Raw genomic sequence first — 19,239 nt, forward strand, 5'->3', positions numbered from 1 at the left:
AAACTTTTTTAGTTATTGATTGATTATAGAGTGAGAGGAAGGGGGGAGAGAGAAAGAGAAACATCGACTTGTTCCACCTTCATTGGTTGGTTTATTTGTTTGTTTGTTTGTTTTTGTGGCAGAGACAGAGAGTCAGAGAGAGGGACAAATAGGGACAGACAGGAAGGGAGAGAGATTAGAAATATCAATTCTTTGTGCGGCTCCTTAGTTGTTCATTGATTGACTTCTCATATGTGCCTTGACCAGGGGGCTACAGCAGAACGAGTGATCCTTTGCTCGAGCCAGCAACCTTGGGTCCAAGCTGGTGAGTCTTGCTCAAACCAGATGAACCCGCACTCAAGCTGACGACCTCGGGGTCTCGAACCTGGATCTTCGCATCCCAGACCGACGCTCTATCCACTGCGCCACCGCCTGGTCAGGCTGGTTGGTTCTTGTTTGTGCCTTGACTGGGTTTCAAACCCACAATGCTATAACCCAGTGTTTTTCAAATGCTGGTCCATGGACAAGTGCCAATCTGCCAGAAATTTTGTGACAGTCCTTGAAAGATTTAACTACCCTGATGTTGTATTAAGATCATAGATCCAATGATCTCAGTCGAATTCACTTATGCTCAAGGTGATTGCCACTTATCAACTTGTATCATCTATGAAAATACTATTGAGATTGCCTTAGATATCTTTAGAACTTGTAGGCTCATTTGAACAACCTTTTGCACTGTGCAGAGCAGCAGAGCATTTACAAATCATGCACAATAGACAAAAAGCATTCAGACAAACTTATGCTTGTGGAGTTCGGAAATCAAGCACCAGCTTGTACTGTGTTACAGTTATATTCAGTAAGATAAAACTTTATTTGTTGTATATTTCCATTTCCAGCCAGCTAGGTTATGCCTAGGCTCTAACTCTCACCCACCCTCTCTGTAGTTCATTTTTCTCATGCTTGTACAAATAGCATTCAGACTAACATGTAGTGTTAAATGCATGGTGGTATTCAGAAACAAAGTACCAGCTTGCACCATAATGCACTATGTGTGCAGTATGATAAAACTTTATCTGTGGCGTGTTTTTGTTTCTGGCCCCCTCCTTCTCTCAGTAGTTCATTTTTTTCATGCTTGTGAAAAGTCATGAATGTACTTGCCTGTTCAGAACAAGTTGATATTGTTTGCAAATAAATTACTGTGTGTTTTAGTGTCATTGTGCTGTTAATTTTAAACCCTACAAAATGGAAAGTAAAAAACAACCAAACATGTTAACCTTCTTCAAAAAAAACAATAGTAAAAGAAAAGCAGCGATAACACTTAGCTGGGATATAAAACTGAGACTCATGGACATAGATAAAAGTGAAGTGATTATCAGGGAAAGGGGGTTGTAGAAGGAGAGGGTAAGGGAGAGGAGTAAAGAGGGACAAGTATGCGGTGACAGAGACTGATTTGATTTTGGGTGATAGGCACACAACACAATCAACTGTTCAAATGCTATAGAGATATTCACCTGAAACCTATGTGCTCTTGTTGATCAATGTAACCCATTAAATTTAATTTTCTAAATTTAAAAAAATGAAAGAAATTGAAATGTTACATCTGAAAATGAAAACTAGTGATGTCACCAAAAGTAAACCAAGTACTAGTGCTTCAAGTTAAAAAGAAATAGTGAGGCCCTGGCCGGTTGGCTCAGCGGTAGAGCGTCGGCCTAGCGTGCGGAGGACCTGGGTTCGATTCCCGGCCAGGGCACACAGGAGAAGTGCCCATTTGCTTCTCCACCCCTCGGCCGCGCTTTCCTCTCTGTCTCTCTCTTCCCCTCCCGCAGCCAAGGCTCCATTGGAGCAAAGATGGCCCGGGCGCTGGGGATGGCTCTGTGGCCTCTGCCTCAGGCGCTAGAGTGGCTCTGGTCACAACATGGCGACGCCCAGGATGGGCAGAGCATCGCCCCCTGGTGGGCAGAGCGTTGCCCCTGGTGGGCGTGCCGGGTGGATCCTGGTCAGGCGCATGCGGAAGTCTGTCTGACTGTCTCTCCCTGTTTCCAGCTTCAGAAAAATGAAAAAATAAAATAAAATAAAATAAATAAAAAGAAAAAAATAAAAAGAAACAGTGAAAAAGAAATGTGTTGATTATTTGGAAGGTGCAACAGAAGCCAAAAAAAGAAAAGGAACCTTTGCTAGGCAGTAGTGTTAAATGGATTGTCAGGGACAGAGAGAGGGACAGATAAGGACAGACAGACAGGAAGGGACAGAGATGAGAAGCATCAATTCCTTCTTGTGGCACCTCAGTTGTTCATTGATTGCTTTTTCATATGTGCCTTGACCGTGGGCCTTCAGCAGACTGAGTGACCCCTTGCTCAAGCCAGCGACCTTGGGTCCAAGCTGGTGAGCTTTGCTCAAATCAGATGAGCCAACGCTCAAGCTGGTGACTTCGGGGTTTCGAACCTGGGTCCTCCGTGTCCCAGTCCGATGCTCTATCCACTGCGCCACTGCCTGGTCAGGTAGCTAATTACTTTAAAAAAATATTTTATTTATTGATCGTTAGAGAAAGAGAAAGTAGGGGGAGAAGCAGGGTGCATCAACGCATAGTAGTTGCTTTCTGTATGTGCCTTGACCAGGCAAGCCCAGGGTTTCAAACCAGCTACCTTAGCATTCCAGGTCAACGCTTTATACACTGTGCCACCACAGGTCAGGCAAGTAAGCTAGTCATTACCAACCTGTATGTAAATCATGATTTTTTTAATATTTGCTAAGTTTTGAAAATATGTATCTAAGGCCATGTCACCCTGAGTGCGCCCGATCTCATCTGATCTCTGAAAATATGTGATGTTTATTAGCTTTTAGTATAGTCACCGTAGTCAGGAAGGTCACCCCTTCTGTTCTCCACTGAAATGCTTCTCAACAGAAATCCTTCACACCTTTTTCAAAAATCTATAATGACAAGTTTACATTTGGAGGACCTCAGTTACCCACTCTCACTCTTGTTCTCAAATCTCTCAGGTGACCACCAACTAATAGTGTGTGTTCCCCATGAATCTTGATCTTCTGAGATATAACATTAAGAGATTTGGTTACCAGCATATCTTCTGACATGTAACTGAAGGCTTGAAGGCTCAATTTTGGATTTTGTTCTGAAGTTTAGTTTTGTTCCACCAAAAGTAACATAAGCTGCTTGGTGGTCTTCTTCTTCTTCTTTGAGAAAGAGAGAAACATCAAGGTGCCCCTGTATGTGCCTTAACCGGAGAATTGAACCATGCTTTGGGACAATGCTCCAACCAACAAAGCTATCGGGCCAGGGCTTAATTTTTATTGATTTTTAAGGAGAAAGAGAGGGGAAAGGAGAGAAGGGGGTGGTAAGAGAAGCATTCATTTGTTGCTCCACTCAGTCATGCAATCCTTGGCTGCTTCCTGTGTGTGTGCCCTGACCGGAGATAGAGCCCGCAACCTGTTGTTTTGGGACAGTTCTCTTAACTGACTGAACTAACCGGCCAGGGCCTTACTCTTCTTTTGTTTGCTCTTTTCTGCTTACATAGGGTGGGCAATAAGAAGAGGTACTCAGTATATGGATTGTCAGGGACTGATATTTTGGAACTCCCCTGAGATTCAACCTGTAACAACACTGCAGCTGAGCAAAGTTTTGGTTGTGCCATGCCTAGGACCTAGCAAGTGGCACCCACTGAGGTTACCTTTCTAGAGGAAGGTTGGCTCTGGTTAAATCCTTCACTTGGTCAGCATCTATTAAGCACTTACAATGACCTGGACCACCAGAGCTGGACAAGATAGAAACCTGTCACTCCATGAGGTCAGAATGTAATGGAGAAAAAGATACCGATAATGGCTACACATTGTGGTAGGCTCATGATAGAGGTCAGCATCCATTTGTAAGACTTTTACTTCCTTAGAGTTACTAAAGAAGAAACCATGTTCTGGGCAAGTAAGGATGTATTGAATGTCTTACTGATCACTTTCTTTTTTTTTTAACTGAAGGAAAAGTCTCATGAGGCAGTGGAGAACATACATTCAGTCATACCCGTGGCAGGATGCAGGTTCCCACCCTGACTAGCTCTAGAGCAAAACTCTTTGTTAGAGGGGGGCGGCGGGGAAGCTGGAAGCCTCAACTCCCATATGTGCCCTGACCAGGCAAGCCCAGGGTTTTCTGAACCGGCGACCTCAGCATTCCAGGTCGACGCCCCATCCACTGCGCCACCACAGGTCAGGCGAGCAAAATTCTTTGGTCTCTGTTTCCGCATGTACTAAATGAAGGACTCATAGGGTAAATAGGAAATGAAAATAATTAAGACAATGGATGTAAAGTGGATATACTTAGCACAATGTCTTGCATAAACATACTGGGTAGTACTATTGCATGTACTTTGTGCTCTCTTAACAAATAACTACCACATCAAAGTATTCTTAGCTGTATGGAAAACATTCATATGAGTTGTCAATAAACAAAATATCAACTTCAATATAGAATTTAAGAAAAAAATTAAGGAAAATAAAAGTATCTCAAATGTGATCTTAGGACTTTGCCTCAGTTGTCCACCCCTGCCTCATCCACTCAGACCCGGGGTAATCAGACCATTCCACATATAACCCTTCCAGAAAGTCCCAAAATAAAGAAACCCCAAGTACTAGGCTGCATGGAGTTTGAAGTGGTGCTTCAGATGAAAATAACCTTTTATTTATTTATTTATTTATTTATTATTTATTTATTTTAAATGACCTCTCATGAATAGAAACAGGGCAAATTAGAGTACTCCATAGATAATGTTCCTAAAATAATGCATTGCCACTGGCTTGAGTAATCCTATTATAGTAATATAGGTACAGATAATACATTATGTCAAATATGTAGATAGAAGATGGTATGTCCTGAAAAATTATTTCAGGTAAAAAAGTGGCCTAAATGAAAGGAGTCATTGATAGTAATGATCCATGCGAAAAGCTTAGTTTCATGAAATGGCATGAAGAAAAATTATAGAATATTACATGTATGATTTCATATATGAATATATAATCAAATTACTAAAATAAATATTGAAAGCAGGAGTTCTCTCTTCCCACATCAGTATGTTTCTGTAGACTGTATTGTCCCCTCAGCACTGCTGGAGCCATCAATTCTCACTTCATCCTTGCCTTTCTAAGCCTTTCATTCTTACTCAGTGCTTGAAGTATTTGATATTATTTGGCTTCTTCCTCCACTACTCTTCTGCCTTGGTGATTTCTATGCTTCACCTGCTACCTCTCATGGTGCAGGCTCTTATGGGGCCCCCTCCGGGGGTGGGGCCTCCACCGGTGGGGGGGCCGCCTCTGGGGTTGGGGCTGCTTCCGGTGGGGGGGCCGCCTCCGGTGGGGGGGCTGCCTCCGGTGGGGGGGCAGCCTCCGGTGGGGGGACCGCCTCTGGTGGAGGAGCAGCCTCCAGGGGTGGGGCCTCCTCTGGTGGGGGAGCAGCCTCTGGGGTTGGGGCCGCCTCCAGTGGGGGCGCAGCCTGTGGTGGGGGGGCCGCCTCCAGTGGGGGGGCACCCTCCGGGTGTGGGGGCTCCTCCGGTGGGAGGGTCTCCTCTGGTGGGGGGGCCGCCTCCGGTTGGGGCCCCATAAGAACCTGCACCATGACAGCCTCCTCTATGAGGGCTGCCTCAGAGGTCTCCGAGGATTCCACTGTTACTACCAACATCTCTGACCCTGTGGTTTCAGCTGAACTTAATTCTGGGGTGGCCCCTGGGGTCTCTATTGACTCAATTCCAGCATTAAGGCTAATGCAACATATTAATAGTATCAATACCACTAAAAGAAATGTAGGGAGTATGAAAACTACAAAGCTAATTCCATGAAGCTGCACATTCTTACGCTGAACAGGACTGCCACTTCTATCTACACTATTTTCTTCAGTTGGTTGGCCAGGGGGACCACTGTCCACACTCCCTCCATTTCCTGGAGCTCTGCAGTCAGGGGGCGCATAGCCAGCCTCACAATGGCAGTGCCTTAAATTGTTGCAGACTCCTCTCCCACTACACATCTCTACTGGTTTGCAGTCGTAGTTGAGCCCGGCAGAATCAGTGCAGGAGTAGTTCATGCAGACTTTGTTTGGGGCACAAGGAGTGCCAGAGGGCACATCTCCATCATCAGGGACATCAGTGGTGTTATAGGCGTCCATGCTCCAGCAGAAGTCTCCTTCATACGGAATCTGCATTAGTGTCTGATGGGGTTTGATTGATGGTAACTGTCTAATGTTTGTACATACCATTTTCCCACAAAATATATTATCATCAAAACACTTAACATATCTTGACGCTGTCGAGGCGGGATGGCCACAGTTTCCAAACCGGTCCCCTTTGCTGTTTATTGAAATGTAACAGTTTTCTGGGGCAGACCGTGCAGTGTGCCCATATATAGCCATGCACTGATTATCGGGGCTCCTACACCGACCACCAACACAATAGTGAAATCTGTCGCATGACGTACCATCTTGCTTATAGCTGTCTGCGGGGCACTCTGCAGAAGTACCGTTACAATACTCTGGGAGATCACACTCCCCCAAAGCAGAACGGCACAGGAATCCCTTCTTTCTCAGTTGGCAGCCAGAACAGCAGAGTCCACCACTACAATCTGCACTGCTCCTCAGGCTACACGTTTGGTCACAGCACGGGTCACTGTAACAGGCAGAACCACAGTCACACTGCTCGTCGCCCTCCACCACACCATTTCCACAGTAGGAATCCCTACGCAAGCGGCCTTTGCGCTGAGGTTTGTTAAACAGGCAGGCCCCTTTGTGTTCCTGGAGGAACTGGTAGAAGTAGTCAGAGCTGCAGTTGCTGAAGCCACTTTCCTTGGTGATATTTTCATACATGAGGCAGAAGTGTTTCTCTTTGCAAATACAGGCCGAGTGGTCGTGCTGAATACCCAAGTTGTGCCCAAGCTCGTGGGCCATGAGCGCTGCAGACAGGAGGAGATCTTGATGATGGAGCGATTCAACAGCTGCCGCGAAGCCACTGGAACAGGCACCATCGAGAAATGCGTGTCCCATACCCTGTTCAGGACGCTGTCCGACAATCATGTGGGCAACATCGTGCTTCACACGGTGGAGGAGCTGCTCTTGTCGCCAGCTATTGAAATTCCCGAGTGTAACTTGCAGGTCCGCGGGGACCTCTACGAGGTCCCCCTCGGTCCAAATCTCCATTCCAGCCAGCACCACCTCTGTGTTGATTCCCCTAGTGAAGCTGTTGGCCAGGGCAATGACGTCCAGTACTCTCTGGACTGTCTCACTGACGTCACCGCCCCACATTTGGAACTGCAGGTTGTTGACCACGACAAACATCTCCACGTACTTGGTGTGTGACCACAAGTAGGACAGCGCCTGTAGCCCGGCGGGAAGCCTGGCAGTCCCTTGTGGCCGGCTGCTGGACACCTCTTGGCTGTCTTTGGAGGTGACACTGCAGGAGACTCGAGCTTGATGTGACACGGTGTACAACACGTGTTCGAACCGTTTTGAAGAGTCCATCGGCTCGATGCCATAGGCTTTTCCCTCCTTAATCAGGATGCCCCTGAGGCCTGAACAGGCATTGACAGAAACAAAAGAACCCAGGACACCTTCTATGTAGCCTTCATAGTGACAGTCATGTGAGATGACAGGCATTTCTTGTCCCAGGATGCCCTTGTGGTAGCTAAAGACTGGAAAGTTGTGGACAAAACAGTCTCTCTTCACCTGCAGGCGAATCAGCTGTTTCTGGCCCTGCATCAGGATCACATAGGATGCCTTTTCCCCTGGGTCTTCCCTTCCCTCCACAGTCAGAGCCTTGGGGATGACTATTTCATAAGAAGAGTAATATACCGATCCCAGGTCACAGTACAAGCTAGGCAGCAAACTCAGCACCAACACCAGCACCGTCCCCAACCTGACACATGAGGATCCTGGCACCAGTCCCAGCCTCAAGTCCCTCCTCTGCTGTGCCCAAGTCTGAAACTTTATCTTACCCTCTTTCAAGGCCACCTGGTTTTTCCATAGAGAAGGCCACACAGAGGCAGCGTCCCTCACAGCGGCGGAAGGCACTGGCATGGCCCTAGTGAATCAGGTTGGTGATGTGGGGCCTATGTCCATCAGCAGCAGTGCTCCCTGGCATGCTGAACCTTGGAGACTCAGATCTATGCTGGCTCCCTTATGGGTGACTGCTGCCCGATTCTGAGACTTACGGACTTTGAAGCTGTCTGTATTTTGCTTCTCTCTTGGTCTTCAGTAGATTCCTTACTATATGACTTTGTCCCAACAGCAACAGCTTCAGTTCTCCTTGAGACCCTCACAAAGATATACCAAGTAGAGGTCAGTAATGATTTAGCCAGTACTGTAACTCTGGCAAATTATCCTTATCCTCAGTCCAGGCCACAGGACTCCCCGATATCCGTTGATCTGCTCATTCTTTGAAACCCAACATTCTGCAGGAGGCTGGGGGGAGGGGAAAGGGATTCTTTAGGGATCTATGAGCAGGACAAAATTTTCTGTTGCCCACTACCTCTTTTCCTCATTTCTATTGTAATTTAAGGGTACTGTTTCTCAGTCCAACCCTTCTTTGTCAGGGTCTGTTTTTTGTTTTTGAGAGACAGAGAAGGGAGATGAGAAGCATCAACTCTTAGTTGCAGCACTTTAGTTGTTCATTGATTGCTTTTCAGATGTGCTTTAATGGGGGTTGGTGGCTCCAGCCAAGCCAGTGACCCCTTGCTCAAGCCAGAGACCTTGGGCTTCAAGCCACTGACCTTTGGGCTCAAGCCAGTGACCAAAGAATCATGTTGATGATCCCACACTCAAGCTGGTGACCTCAGCATCCCAGGTGGATACTCTTATCTACTCTGCCACCACTAGTCAGGCTGTTTTTTCTTTTAATTCAAGAAAAATTGGCCCTGTCTGGTTGGCTCAGTGGTAGAGCATCTGCCTGGCATGTGGATGTCCCAGGTTTGATTCCTGGTCAGGGCACACAGGAGAAGCGCCCATCTGCTTCTCCCCCGTCCCTTCTCTCTCTCTCTCTTCTCCTCCTGTAGCCATGACTCAATTGGAGCAAGTTGGCCCCAGGCACTGAGGATGGCTCCATGGCCTCTGCCTCAGGCACTAAGAAGAGCTCAGTTGATGAGCAGTGGAGCAACACTCCAGATGGGCAAAGCATTGTCCCCTAGTGCAGTGGTCCCTAACCTTTTTTAGGCCACGGACCAGTTAAATGTCAGAAAATATTTTCACAGACCAGCCTTTAAGGTGGGACGGATAAATGTATCGCGTGACCGAGACAAACATAAAGATATAACAGAGGGAATCTGGTCATTTTTTTTTTATTCATTTTAGAGAGGAGAGGGAGAGAGAGAGGAGAGACAGAGAGAGAGAGAAGGGGGGAGGAGCTGGAAGCATCAACCCCATATGTGCCTTGACCAGGCAAGCCCAGGGTTTCGAACTGGCGACCTCAGCATTTCCAGGTCGACGCTTTATCCACTGCGCCACCACAGGTCAGGCAAGGGAATCTGGTCATTTTTTTAAAATAAAACATCGTTCAGACTTAAATATAAATAAAATGGAAATAATGTAAGTTATTTATTCTTTCTCTGCAGACCAGTACCAAACGGCCCACGGACTGGTACCGGTCCACGGCCCAGGGGTTTGGGACCACTGCCCTAGTGGGCTTGCTGGGTGGATCCCGATTGGGGTGCATGTGGGAGTCTGTCTCTCTGCCTCCCCTCCTCTCACTGAATAAAAAAAAAATTGTATGCAGATGCACAAATGCTTCGTCATTAGCCTTAGTTCATAATAGATGAAGTTAGACGTTTTATATCTGCGTATAAACAAAATTGTTCTCTATTAAGTTTTCCTAACACAGATACAAGTACAGGTATAAAATGAAATGAGCTCAGTTTCACCAATGAGGTATTATAAGAGGCGAAGATCAAAGTTCAATTCCTTCAAAGTATTCTAGCATAAAAACAAACTGATTTTTAGCCAGGTACCTAGATACCATTTCATCTAGAAAATAAAAGTAAACTCTCTAAGACCTTTTAAAAGATTTCTTCACTTTTGTAACTAACATTGAACTGTAATCTCTGTAGAAGTTCTCAAATTTGGTTTTAATGTTGATTTCCTGGTGTATTCACCAGTATAAACTTAAAGAAAAAAAGGCGGAGTGTCAGGGAGAATCCCTATCCACATTTCTTGCCCAATCATTTTTCTGTGAATTCTAAGATAAAGTAAAATAAGACTCTACATCTTTTACCTTGCATAAAAATAATTTATATTGTCAAATATTTACAATAAAAATAAGGGTTATAAGTACAAGTTTAACACTAAAAATGGAGAACCACCCTGTCTAATTAAAAAAGTGACATAATACCACCAGATCTCAGCTAGGAACATGAGAGCATCAATTCTTTAACTATCCCCAATTAACATTTAATTCCTAATGAAGATGATAAAATTTATCATTAGCATCTAGCAAGAAAATTTATGTCATATCACAAATCATTTAAAAAATTTACAGCAAAAAAGGTGAGATGATTTCCAGCTATATTTCTTGTCTCCTTGTAGTTTATATAATTTAGGAATTATCAAATTTAAGGTGTTTTCCTGTCTTAACCAGAACAAGCAGGCAAGATTAGGTTAAGTCATTTTGTAGGATGAAAGAAGTCAATAATGAAAGAAAATACCTACTTTTTAAGTAAACAAAAATATAATTAAAATTAAATATCCAATTTTTCAATTCTCAAACTGAAACATTTTCTTCAATAAATAACACACACGTAAGCATTCATACACAAGCTCTGATTTAAATCACTTGACTTATGTAACCAATAATTTCTTCAACTTGTTCTTTCTCAAATACAAGAAAACGTTTTAAAAAGAGGTTCCTCCTGTTTCAAACAATAAATTTCTGACATATTTTCCTATGCTAATACAATATAGTAGCCAGAAAGATATACAATTTGCTTTATATCAAGCAGATTTATAACTGTGGTCATGTCTGAAGGTATTTTGAGTGATAAGTAATGGTTTTAGTTAAGCAGAGGTTAGCAAATCATGTGGTAAAACTAGAGACTCTAACCTCGTGCCTATGAGAACTTTTTATAATGTGAACGTCCTGTAAAGTTTAGTCATTAGAGTGACAGACTAGAAAAGGACGATTTTGTCTTTTAGTTATGTGTGAATTTTGCTTTATCAGTGAACCTGACTGCTGTGTAAGGCAGTATTTGCTACTGGCCTACAAACTCACGCCACAGAGAAAACACCCCTTTGAAGACCAAACAGTGCTCAGTCCTTTGGGAGCTACTGCTTTGTCAGGAAGGTCTGTGCAGAGTAGGACCCACTTTGAGTTACAACAGCTGGAGTATACTGCATGGTATTCACAAACTTCCAGCCTGGGGCTCATCTGGGCATGTTTGGAGACAGCAGAAATTTGGGGGGCCAGATTAATTCAGCCTGAAACGACACAGGGGCAACTGCTGCTCAGGCTAAACAGGAGCATCACTTTGGAGACCCTTTTAGATTACTACACAGTGAAGGAAAAAAATCATCCTGAGCCATTAGAAGATGCCCAGACAGCAAATTTGAGTAGTTAATGGTAGACTGGGCATGCTAGAAAGCTACTCTGGAGAAAAAGAAGAATAACGAAGTTATATCAGCTGCCTTCTATCCTTGGCTAACACCGAACCTCTTCCCTAAGAAAAACAGCAGGCTAAAATTGTTCTGGAAATAAGTGTAGTTTTTCCTGGTTGCAAGATGTGATTTGTAAGACTGCATTTCATGAAAAAATAGAATATAATTCAACCCTGAATTCAACTTTTAGCTAAGTTTTCTAGTGAGTAAATAAGAAAACATTATTTCTCTGCTCTTAAATTTTGCCATGTTTAAAAGTACTGAATGCTCCTTAGAGTATCCATTTCTAAGTTACCAGCCATCTAATATTAGTGAGTCTTACCTCAAAAAATACCTGAATTACAAATTCTCCAAGATAAAAGAGAAGCACTGTACAAAGGTAATTCTTAAAAGATACTTTGTATTGTTATCATATATTTCCACACTAACAATGTGGAGAGGAATTAGAAAATAAGTTAGCTGTGTGGGATGGTTTTAACTGAAGAGAATGTGACAGGATAAAACAATATCTGAACCTACTTATCCTTTTTCTCTGCTCTGTAAATTGGAGTTTGCCTATTAGCTCTTCTATTTACCAACACAAATACCCAAAAACTGCTAAAAAATAATTAGGTAATAAACATAGTTTGTTATGGAAACCCATTTGCACAACACAAAAAAACAGAAAAGCACCCAGCCTTGTTTTCTGTTCAAACAGCTGAATTCAGCTGGAAGCATGCTTCATGAAAATGAAGGTGACAAAATAAAATCAGCGCAGCCCAGGGGATGCAACATGAAACCCAGGCAGGAACAGAACAGAGAAAAAGGGCGCTCGGAGAGAAACAACATGGGACCGTCTTAGCCCCTAATCCAGTAGTCCATTTTTCATATGTAAATTGCTGAGAAAAATCATCTCACAAGAGGGCCAGAAGGCCAGGGAAAGGAAATAAGAAGCAAGGGAACTGGTTGGGCTGCCAGGAAGGAGAGATGATAAGGTAGAATCTCAAACTGATTAAACATGACAAGAATAAACTCAAAAGAGAATCCATTAGATTTAAGAATCACACCAATACCTGTTTAAAAAAAAAAAAGTGTTACTACTTTTCTCTTGGGAATAGGAAGAACAGAAAGGAAGACTCGGCCCCCTGCCTCTTCCGTGCTGGGAGCTGGCACCCTGGGAGTTTCAGCAGGCAGTCTGCAGCACGGCCCACAGAATTTTTTTGGCACCAGAGCTAATGTACCAATAGTGCAGAAAGTAAATACAAAGGGCAACTGAAATCAAATTCCACAGTATGTGATTCAATGGTTTACTAAGCAGAAAGATTAGTATAGTTGGTCCTTTTTCTACTGCTGGCAAGTGGTTTTTATATACTTTATTACAAATAAAACAATCTTGCTTAACAATATCATCTGTCATGTTACATACATGACTAAACAGTCCTAAAGTAACAGAGTATATCTCTAGGAACTGAGCTTTTCTTAAGAACAAATGAACTATACTATTAGTAAATACCATATCTAAATCTATACAACATCTTTAAGCAATGTGAAAATGAAATTATGATTTAATTTACATAAAAATTACTTTATACATTAAAGAATGTTTTTTCAAATTGTAAAAAAACAAAGTCTGAAGCTGTCATTATTGGCATTCATGGGATGTGGTTTGCTCTTCTATCACTTGCTTCACAATTTCTGCCAGTTTTAGTCGATCTACTTTATCTGTGAATCCACGACCTGAAACCCAAGGAAGAAAAAGGTCAATCTCCAGAGTGTTTGGGAGGAGATAAATTCTTGACAGGAACTCAGTATGGTACACCTTACCAGTGTCAAATTCACCCTCACCAATGGAGGAGCCATCTCCAGTACTGATCAAAAGCATTTTACAAGTAGCAATTGAGCAGTTCCATTAATTTGGCAGTAAAAATCCGGTGTTTACTACAACAGCATAGAAGGAAACCCTGAAGAGGAAGATCTTTGTAATACAAAGGACTCATATCCAGAATAAAGAAACTCCTACATATCTACAAGAAAGGTATGACTCAACAGAAAAATTGGCAAAATAATAGTCCCTTCACAAAAGAGGAAATCTAAATGAAAATAAACTTTTTTAAAGTGTTAAAGCTCATCAGTCATCGGGGAAAGACAAAGTAAAATGACACTGCAATACCAGTACATATTAACCAGAATGACAAATAAAAAAGGTAGACACCAGCAAGTGCTAGTGTGGAGGCAGAGTAACTAGAGCCCTCAAACACTGCTAGTGAAAGTATGGCTCAGTACACCGCTTTGAAAAACTTGTAGTTGTACCCAATTAAAGCCAAATAGAGGAATGCCCCATCAACCAGCAATTCTAATCCTAGATATATAAGAGGTAAGAGAAATGAGTTCATCAAAATATCCTTCAAAAGATATACATAAGATTCATAGCAGCCCTTTTCCAAAACTTGGAATGTCCAGCAGTAGAATACACACACACACACACACACACACATGGGAAAAGTAGGTTAAATTACCAGCCATCATTACCTAAAAGATAAATCATAAGTAGGGATACAAAATAATAATAAGGAAAAGACAAATATAATAATAAATACACAATAATACAAGAATAAACTTTCACAAACTCACAACTGTAAGCCTACTTTTGCTCACCCCTGTATACACACACATACACACATACACAAACAGAGAAAGAGAAATACATATTGAGAATATATACACACACACACACACACACACACACATACATACAAATATGGGAATGATTTGCTGCTACCCACAATAATCTGGCTGACTCTCACAGATAAAATGTTAACTAAAAGAAGCCAGACACAAAAGAACACACACTTGTCCACTTGTCTGATTCCATTTATAGAAAATACAAAACCAAGCAAAATGAATTTATAGTGCTAGCAGTCAGGAACTTGATTACCCTTGGGGGAGGGAAGTAGTGATTGTTCCACAACATGTTCTAGGGCAGGGGTCCCCAAACTACGGCCCGCGGGCCACATGCGGCCCCGTGAGGCCATTTATCTGGCCCCCACCGCACTTCCGGAAGGGGCACCTCTTTCATTGGTGGTCAGTGAGAAGAGCATAGTTCCCATTGAAATACTGGTCAGTTTGTTGATTTAAATTTACTTGTTCTTTATTTTAAATGTTATATTTGTTCCCGTTTTGTTTTTTTTACTTTAAAATAAGATATGTGCAGTGTGCATAGGGATTGGTTCATAGTTTTTTTTATAGTCCGGCCCTCCAATGGTCTGAGGGACAGTGAACTGGCCCCCTGTGTAAAAAGTTTGGGGACCCCTGTTCTAGGGGCTGGTTATAGGGAAGTGTTCACTTTGTAAAAATTCATTAACAGTACAGACTTCAAATGTGATCACTTTTTCTGTACCGATATTTCAAAATCTTTTTTAAAGGTCCTATAGAAGCCTGGTCTGTGGTGGTGCAGTGGATCAAGCGTTGACCTGGAATACTGAGGTCGCTGGTTCGAAACCCTGGGCTTGCTTTATCAAGGCACATACTACAAGTAATCAACAAAGTGAAGCAACTATGAGTTGATACTTCTTGCTCCCCACCTCACTCTCTTCCTCCCTCTGTAAAATCAATAAATAAAATCTTTTGGGAAAAAAAGTACCAGGGAAGCTAATCTCCTCCAGACTATCTATCACTTTGACTTCTCATGTCAAAGAACCCTTCTCAGAGCATCCTAGAACCTAAATCTAGTTTAGACTGCTCAACTAGAAAGACAATACAATAAGCAGTTTAAGAAATACATCTCTTCCTTCTTTGCTTGGGAAAAAATTTCAACAAACAGCAGACTTGGCAACCTCTCTACTCTAGTGAAACAGTTCTTTTCTAAGCAGATCAGCAGGGTGGACTTCCTGGTATTTTGTCCTCTTTCTCTCCTTTACAAGTATACTGCTCCTGAATGACCTGGTGAACAGCCAACGGACATGGGAGGAGTAATGAGATCTGAAGGGTTTTTTTGCCTAACCGGTATGTGATGGGGCTCTATAGTCTTGAATCTGCAATACATAATTTATTTTAACTCTGGAAAATAAGTGAAAGGGCCAGGTGTCCAGATATACCAGGGCTGTTAATGTAGGGCTAACCCTGCTCCCATAAAACTCCATTCACCCATTCACTCTTCAGCTTACATTACCTAATAATAGCTCCATCTTGGCCCCCAGAGATTTCTACATGTTCTAAACAATCACTTCTCTGCATTCCCAGAGAAAGGAGTGATAAAGGCTCCTACCATTCCAGCTGAAACTTTGCAGAGTATCTCTTAGGAGCTTGCATTCCCGGTTATACTTCCACGCCTCTTGCATTACTTCATTCAGCTTTTCATCTTCATTCTCTCCTATTGATAAAGATGAAGAAGAAGTTGCATTTCCCTGCAGCATCATGGGATTTTAGTGTCAGAGATGGAAGGACATGATGTTCAACTAGTTGAGAGGTGATGTCTCTACACGAGACTACTTCTGGTTTTCGAACTCTTCTACTGTTACAGCCTCACATACATCCTCTGACGGCTCCAGAGTTGTCACGTTGGGGGATGGGAAATAGGCAGTATCAGACTATTGCTGAGCAAAAACAGCTCAGGCATCTGGTTTACCTAACAGACCAAGAGATGGGAGGAAGAACAAGGCTGAGAGGGCTACCTTCTTTCTCCTAAGCTCATTTCTTACTGTGGAAGGCTAACTGAGGTACATATACTAAGTGAGTTGTTTTAAAATGGAAGGAATCTAGGAAGACAGGTCAACCCAACAGTTCCTGATCCACTGCTTGAAGGATCTCTTTCATCTGCTGGCAAAAGCCCATCACACACCCCCAAGTGGAGAAAGAGCATACTGAGAGCAAGCTCACACTCAAAAGAATCCTTGCATAAGTCACACTCTGCCCATGACATGAGGAGCACTTCTGAACGTGGCAGGTATTCTCTTTGTAATCACAAGTTAAAGGTTCTAGAAATGAAGTCTCCTGACCTTCCCAAACTGACCCCAACCCTGTCCATTCTCCATCCCATGCCCTCATTAACAAAGAAAATACAAAATTACATACTGCACCTGACACTGGAAATTAAACCTAAATTAGAAATGTCACAGAAAACCAAAAGAAAGGTAGAATTTAACACATTTCTGAGTTCCTACCATCCACTCTGTTGAGTGGGCACAGACTGATTTATATAACGTGCTTATTTTCTTATACACAAAGATGAAACAAACAACCTCAAATTAAACCACTCCTTTTATCATGTGCACATGTACACACATGCATGTAAATGCACACGCACACGCGTGCGCGCACGCACACACACACACACACACATTTATAAATGGTGTGACCTTTACCAGCCTGGGGGAGAATACACTGAGCAATCACATCTCGGAGCTTTTCCAAGGCAACGTTTGAATCCTCAGCTCCATTCTCACGGTCGTGGACATAAACACCATCCTTTGGCTTGGTACTTTAAAAGTTTGGAAGAGAGAAAGTAACAAGGTGAGACCCCAAAACTCAATTCTCAAGAGATGTTACTCTAAACAAGGCAACAGAATTTTCAGATAATTAACTACAGAGTATCTTTAGCTTCTGATGCAATTTAAAGGGTTTATCTGGCCCGGCTGATTAAGAATGTCATCCCAAAATACCAAGGTTGCGGTTTTGATCCCTGGTCAGGGCACAAACGGGAAGCAATCAGTAAATGCACAACTAGGTGGAACAATAAATGAATCTTCTCTCTCTCTTTCCCTTTCCTCTGTCTAAAAAGAGAATCAGTAAATAAATTAATTTAAATTCTTTTGCCCTTTCCACCCTCATAAGAGGCAGAAAATGGACAGACCTCTGGCTTAGCCACACCAACCATTAAAGAGAATAGACAAAATAAGCTCGGTTACCCAAGTAATTTCCTCTTCCTCAGAATGGGATTGTTCACAGAGTGTAGGGGTTTGAGGCTGACTTTCAGATCCTGGATTCGCATGTTGGCCAACTGTTCTGCATGAGCCTGCTGGATTCCGGCAACCACTGCCTGAATGCAAACACAGTTTTTCACGTTCATTACCAAGTACCTAGAAAACCAATCTAAGAGAGTGGGAAGGAGCTCAAAGAATTAAGAAGGCAGTTTCACTCTTAGGCTGGCTGTATACCAATGTTGATAAAGCAGAGGATCAACACAGCCCAGGGAATACTAGCCCTTCTTTCCTGTGGGGGGACAGAAACACAAGTAAGAAATATATACTAACAAGGCTCATGCTTAGAGTTATTGCCAAGGGTGAGTGTAAAGGCTGCAGGCTAATGCCTGAGAAGCTTCCTAGACTGCTCCCACAAGTGTAGACCTGTACCTCAGCCCACCAGCTGAGAACACCAACCATTTCATACAGTTAACATGGCAGATGCTCAAGAACTGATATTTAAAAAAAGAAAAACAACCTTGGACAGGTAGTTCAGTTGGTTAGAGCACTGTCCCAATACATCAAGGCTGTGGGTTCAATTCCTGGTTAGGGCACATAAAAAAGTCAGCCAACGAATGTGGAACACAAATCGATGTTTCTTCCTCTGTCTCTCTTTCTCCTTTCCTCTCTCTCTAAAATCGGTTTTAAAGAACTGATAACAAGTCAATTAATTTACAATGAAAAATAACTGTCATGAAGTGTAGAACTCTTAAAACCTGTGTCTTTATGAACAGTGTGTGCTCTCACTATGGGCAGACCAACAAGGGAAGGCTTTATAAGAACAAGATGATCCCATTTTTGTATTTTAAAAAAGCACAAACTCTTAAGTGTGCAGGTGTCTCCCCAGAAAAATATCAGGAAGGATACATCAAGCCACCCTAAGATTCTCGATTACTGAAGTCCTGGGTTGGCAAGTCTGCAAGTTTGGCTGACTATCCCTAAATACCTTCCCTGTGCAAACCTCTTCTCAAAAATCTCCAATGGCCTCTCAGCTATATCCTACTAAGATAAGACTAACCCCCATCTACTTTCAGAGCCTGGCCCTGCCGCACCTAGCTCACTGACTTCTCGTTAATGAGGTTGGGCTGCTTTTCCCACCGAAGATCACAGGGAAGATGTTCCTTTGAGTGTTGCATTCCCTTAGCGTATATTTACTGGGCCACAATCTGGTCTTGTATGGAAAGAAGCTCTTTATTTCCAATCTTGATTTTCACAAAACCAGAGATGTTTCTCTGGAAAAGACTGTGTGCTCTGCATTGTTTTGCCTTTTACCCATACTGAGTCCCAGCATCCCTTCTCAACACAGCCTTATCCACCACCAAAATAAGCATCATTCAAAACCTTATCCATCATCAGCTGAGCAGAGGGTAGAACGTTATCCAGGGCCTCAGTTGAGTTTAGCCAGGGATGGTCCAATACTCCCTCGATGGTGAGTCTTTCCTCTGGTTTGACCTTCAAGAGCCTGTGGAGAAGAGGCCAACAAGGCTGCCATGCAGAGCTGCTTCCGGAAGGCCCGGAAGTTCTGGGGTCTGGCTCTAACCAGCTCTAGCTTCTGACTTTCTTCCAACTCCTATAAGCCTAGGCTTTCCATCTACAGAACAGAGGTGGGGTTCTAGTTCCTAGCCTCTAGCTGTGAGAGCACTGTGTCTTTACGTGATCCTTTCTATCCATACTAACAAAAAGAGATAAAAGTGACAGGAAAAGGCTTAA

At 42.9% G+C, this 19,239-nt stretch overlaps 3 protein-coding genes across 10 annotated transcripts in view; 1 reads left to right on the forward strand and 2 right to left on the reverse strand.

The window, feature by feature from the left end:
* Window positions 1–19,239, forward strand: part of TMEM116 (transmembrane protein 116) — a 129,681-nt gene that overhangs the window by 91,913 nt on the left and 18,529 nt on the right. The window contains exon 12 of one of the 2 annotated variants that reach the window (XM_066370919.1): window positions 247–1,155. The exons of the other annotated variant lie outside the window; for it this stretch is intronic. Within the exon in view, the coding sequence (XP_066227016.1) occupies window positions 247–345 (99 nt within the window). The 3' untranslated portion in view covers window positions 346–1,155. Of the gene's footprint in view, window positions 1–246; window positions 1,156–19,239 lie in introns of those variants that run through there. 2 annotated transcript variants of the gene reach the window in all.
* MAPKAPK5 (MAPK activated protein kinase 5) overlaps window positions 1–19,239 on the reverse strand; it is a 45,622-nt gene that overhangs the window by 6,640 nt on the left and 19,743 nt on the right. For 2 of the 7 annotated variants that reach the window (XM_066370915.1, XM_066370909.1), the window contains 5 exons: window positions 18,871–18,991; window positions 17,476–17,606; window positions 16,927–17,048; window positions 15,837–15,941; window positions 13,120–13,309 (listed from right to left, as the gene is read on the reverse strand). In XM_066370915.1, the coding sequence (XP_066227012.1) occupies window positions 13,215–13,309; window positions 15,837–15,941; window positions 16,927–17,048; window positions 17,476–17,606; window positions 18,871–18,991 (574 nt within the window). In that variant the 3' untranslated portion in view covers window positions 13,120–13,214. Of the gene's footprint in view, window positions 1–8,207; window positions 8,417–13,119; window positions 13,310–15,836; window positions 15,942–16,926; window positions 17,049–17,475; window positions 17,607–18,870; window positions 18,992–19,239 lie in introns of those variants that run through there. The other 5 variants (XM_066370914.1, XM_066370913.1, XM_066370910.1 and 2 more) reach the window with 5 other exon arrangements.
* LOC136395695 (disintegrin and metalloproteinase domain-containing protein 1a-like) lies at window positions 4,720–8,038 on the reverse strand. Its single transcript, XM_066370895.1, has one exon. The coding sequence runs from the start codon at window positions 8,030–8,032 to the stop codon at window positions 5,240–5,242; it is 2,793 nt and encodes a 930-aa protein (XP_066226992.1). The 5' UTR covers window positions 8,033–8,038; the 3' UTR covers window positions 4,720–5,239.

Source organism: Saccopteryx leptura, chromosome 2, assembly GCF_036850995.1.
Source record: "Saccopteryx leptura isolate mSacLep1 chromosome 2, mSacLep1_pri_phased_curated, whole genome shotgun sequence".
NCBI classification, from domain to species: domain Eukaryota; kingdom Metazoa; phylum Chordata; class Mammalia; order Chiroptera; family Emballonuridae; genus Saccopteryx; species Saccopteryx leptura.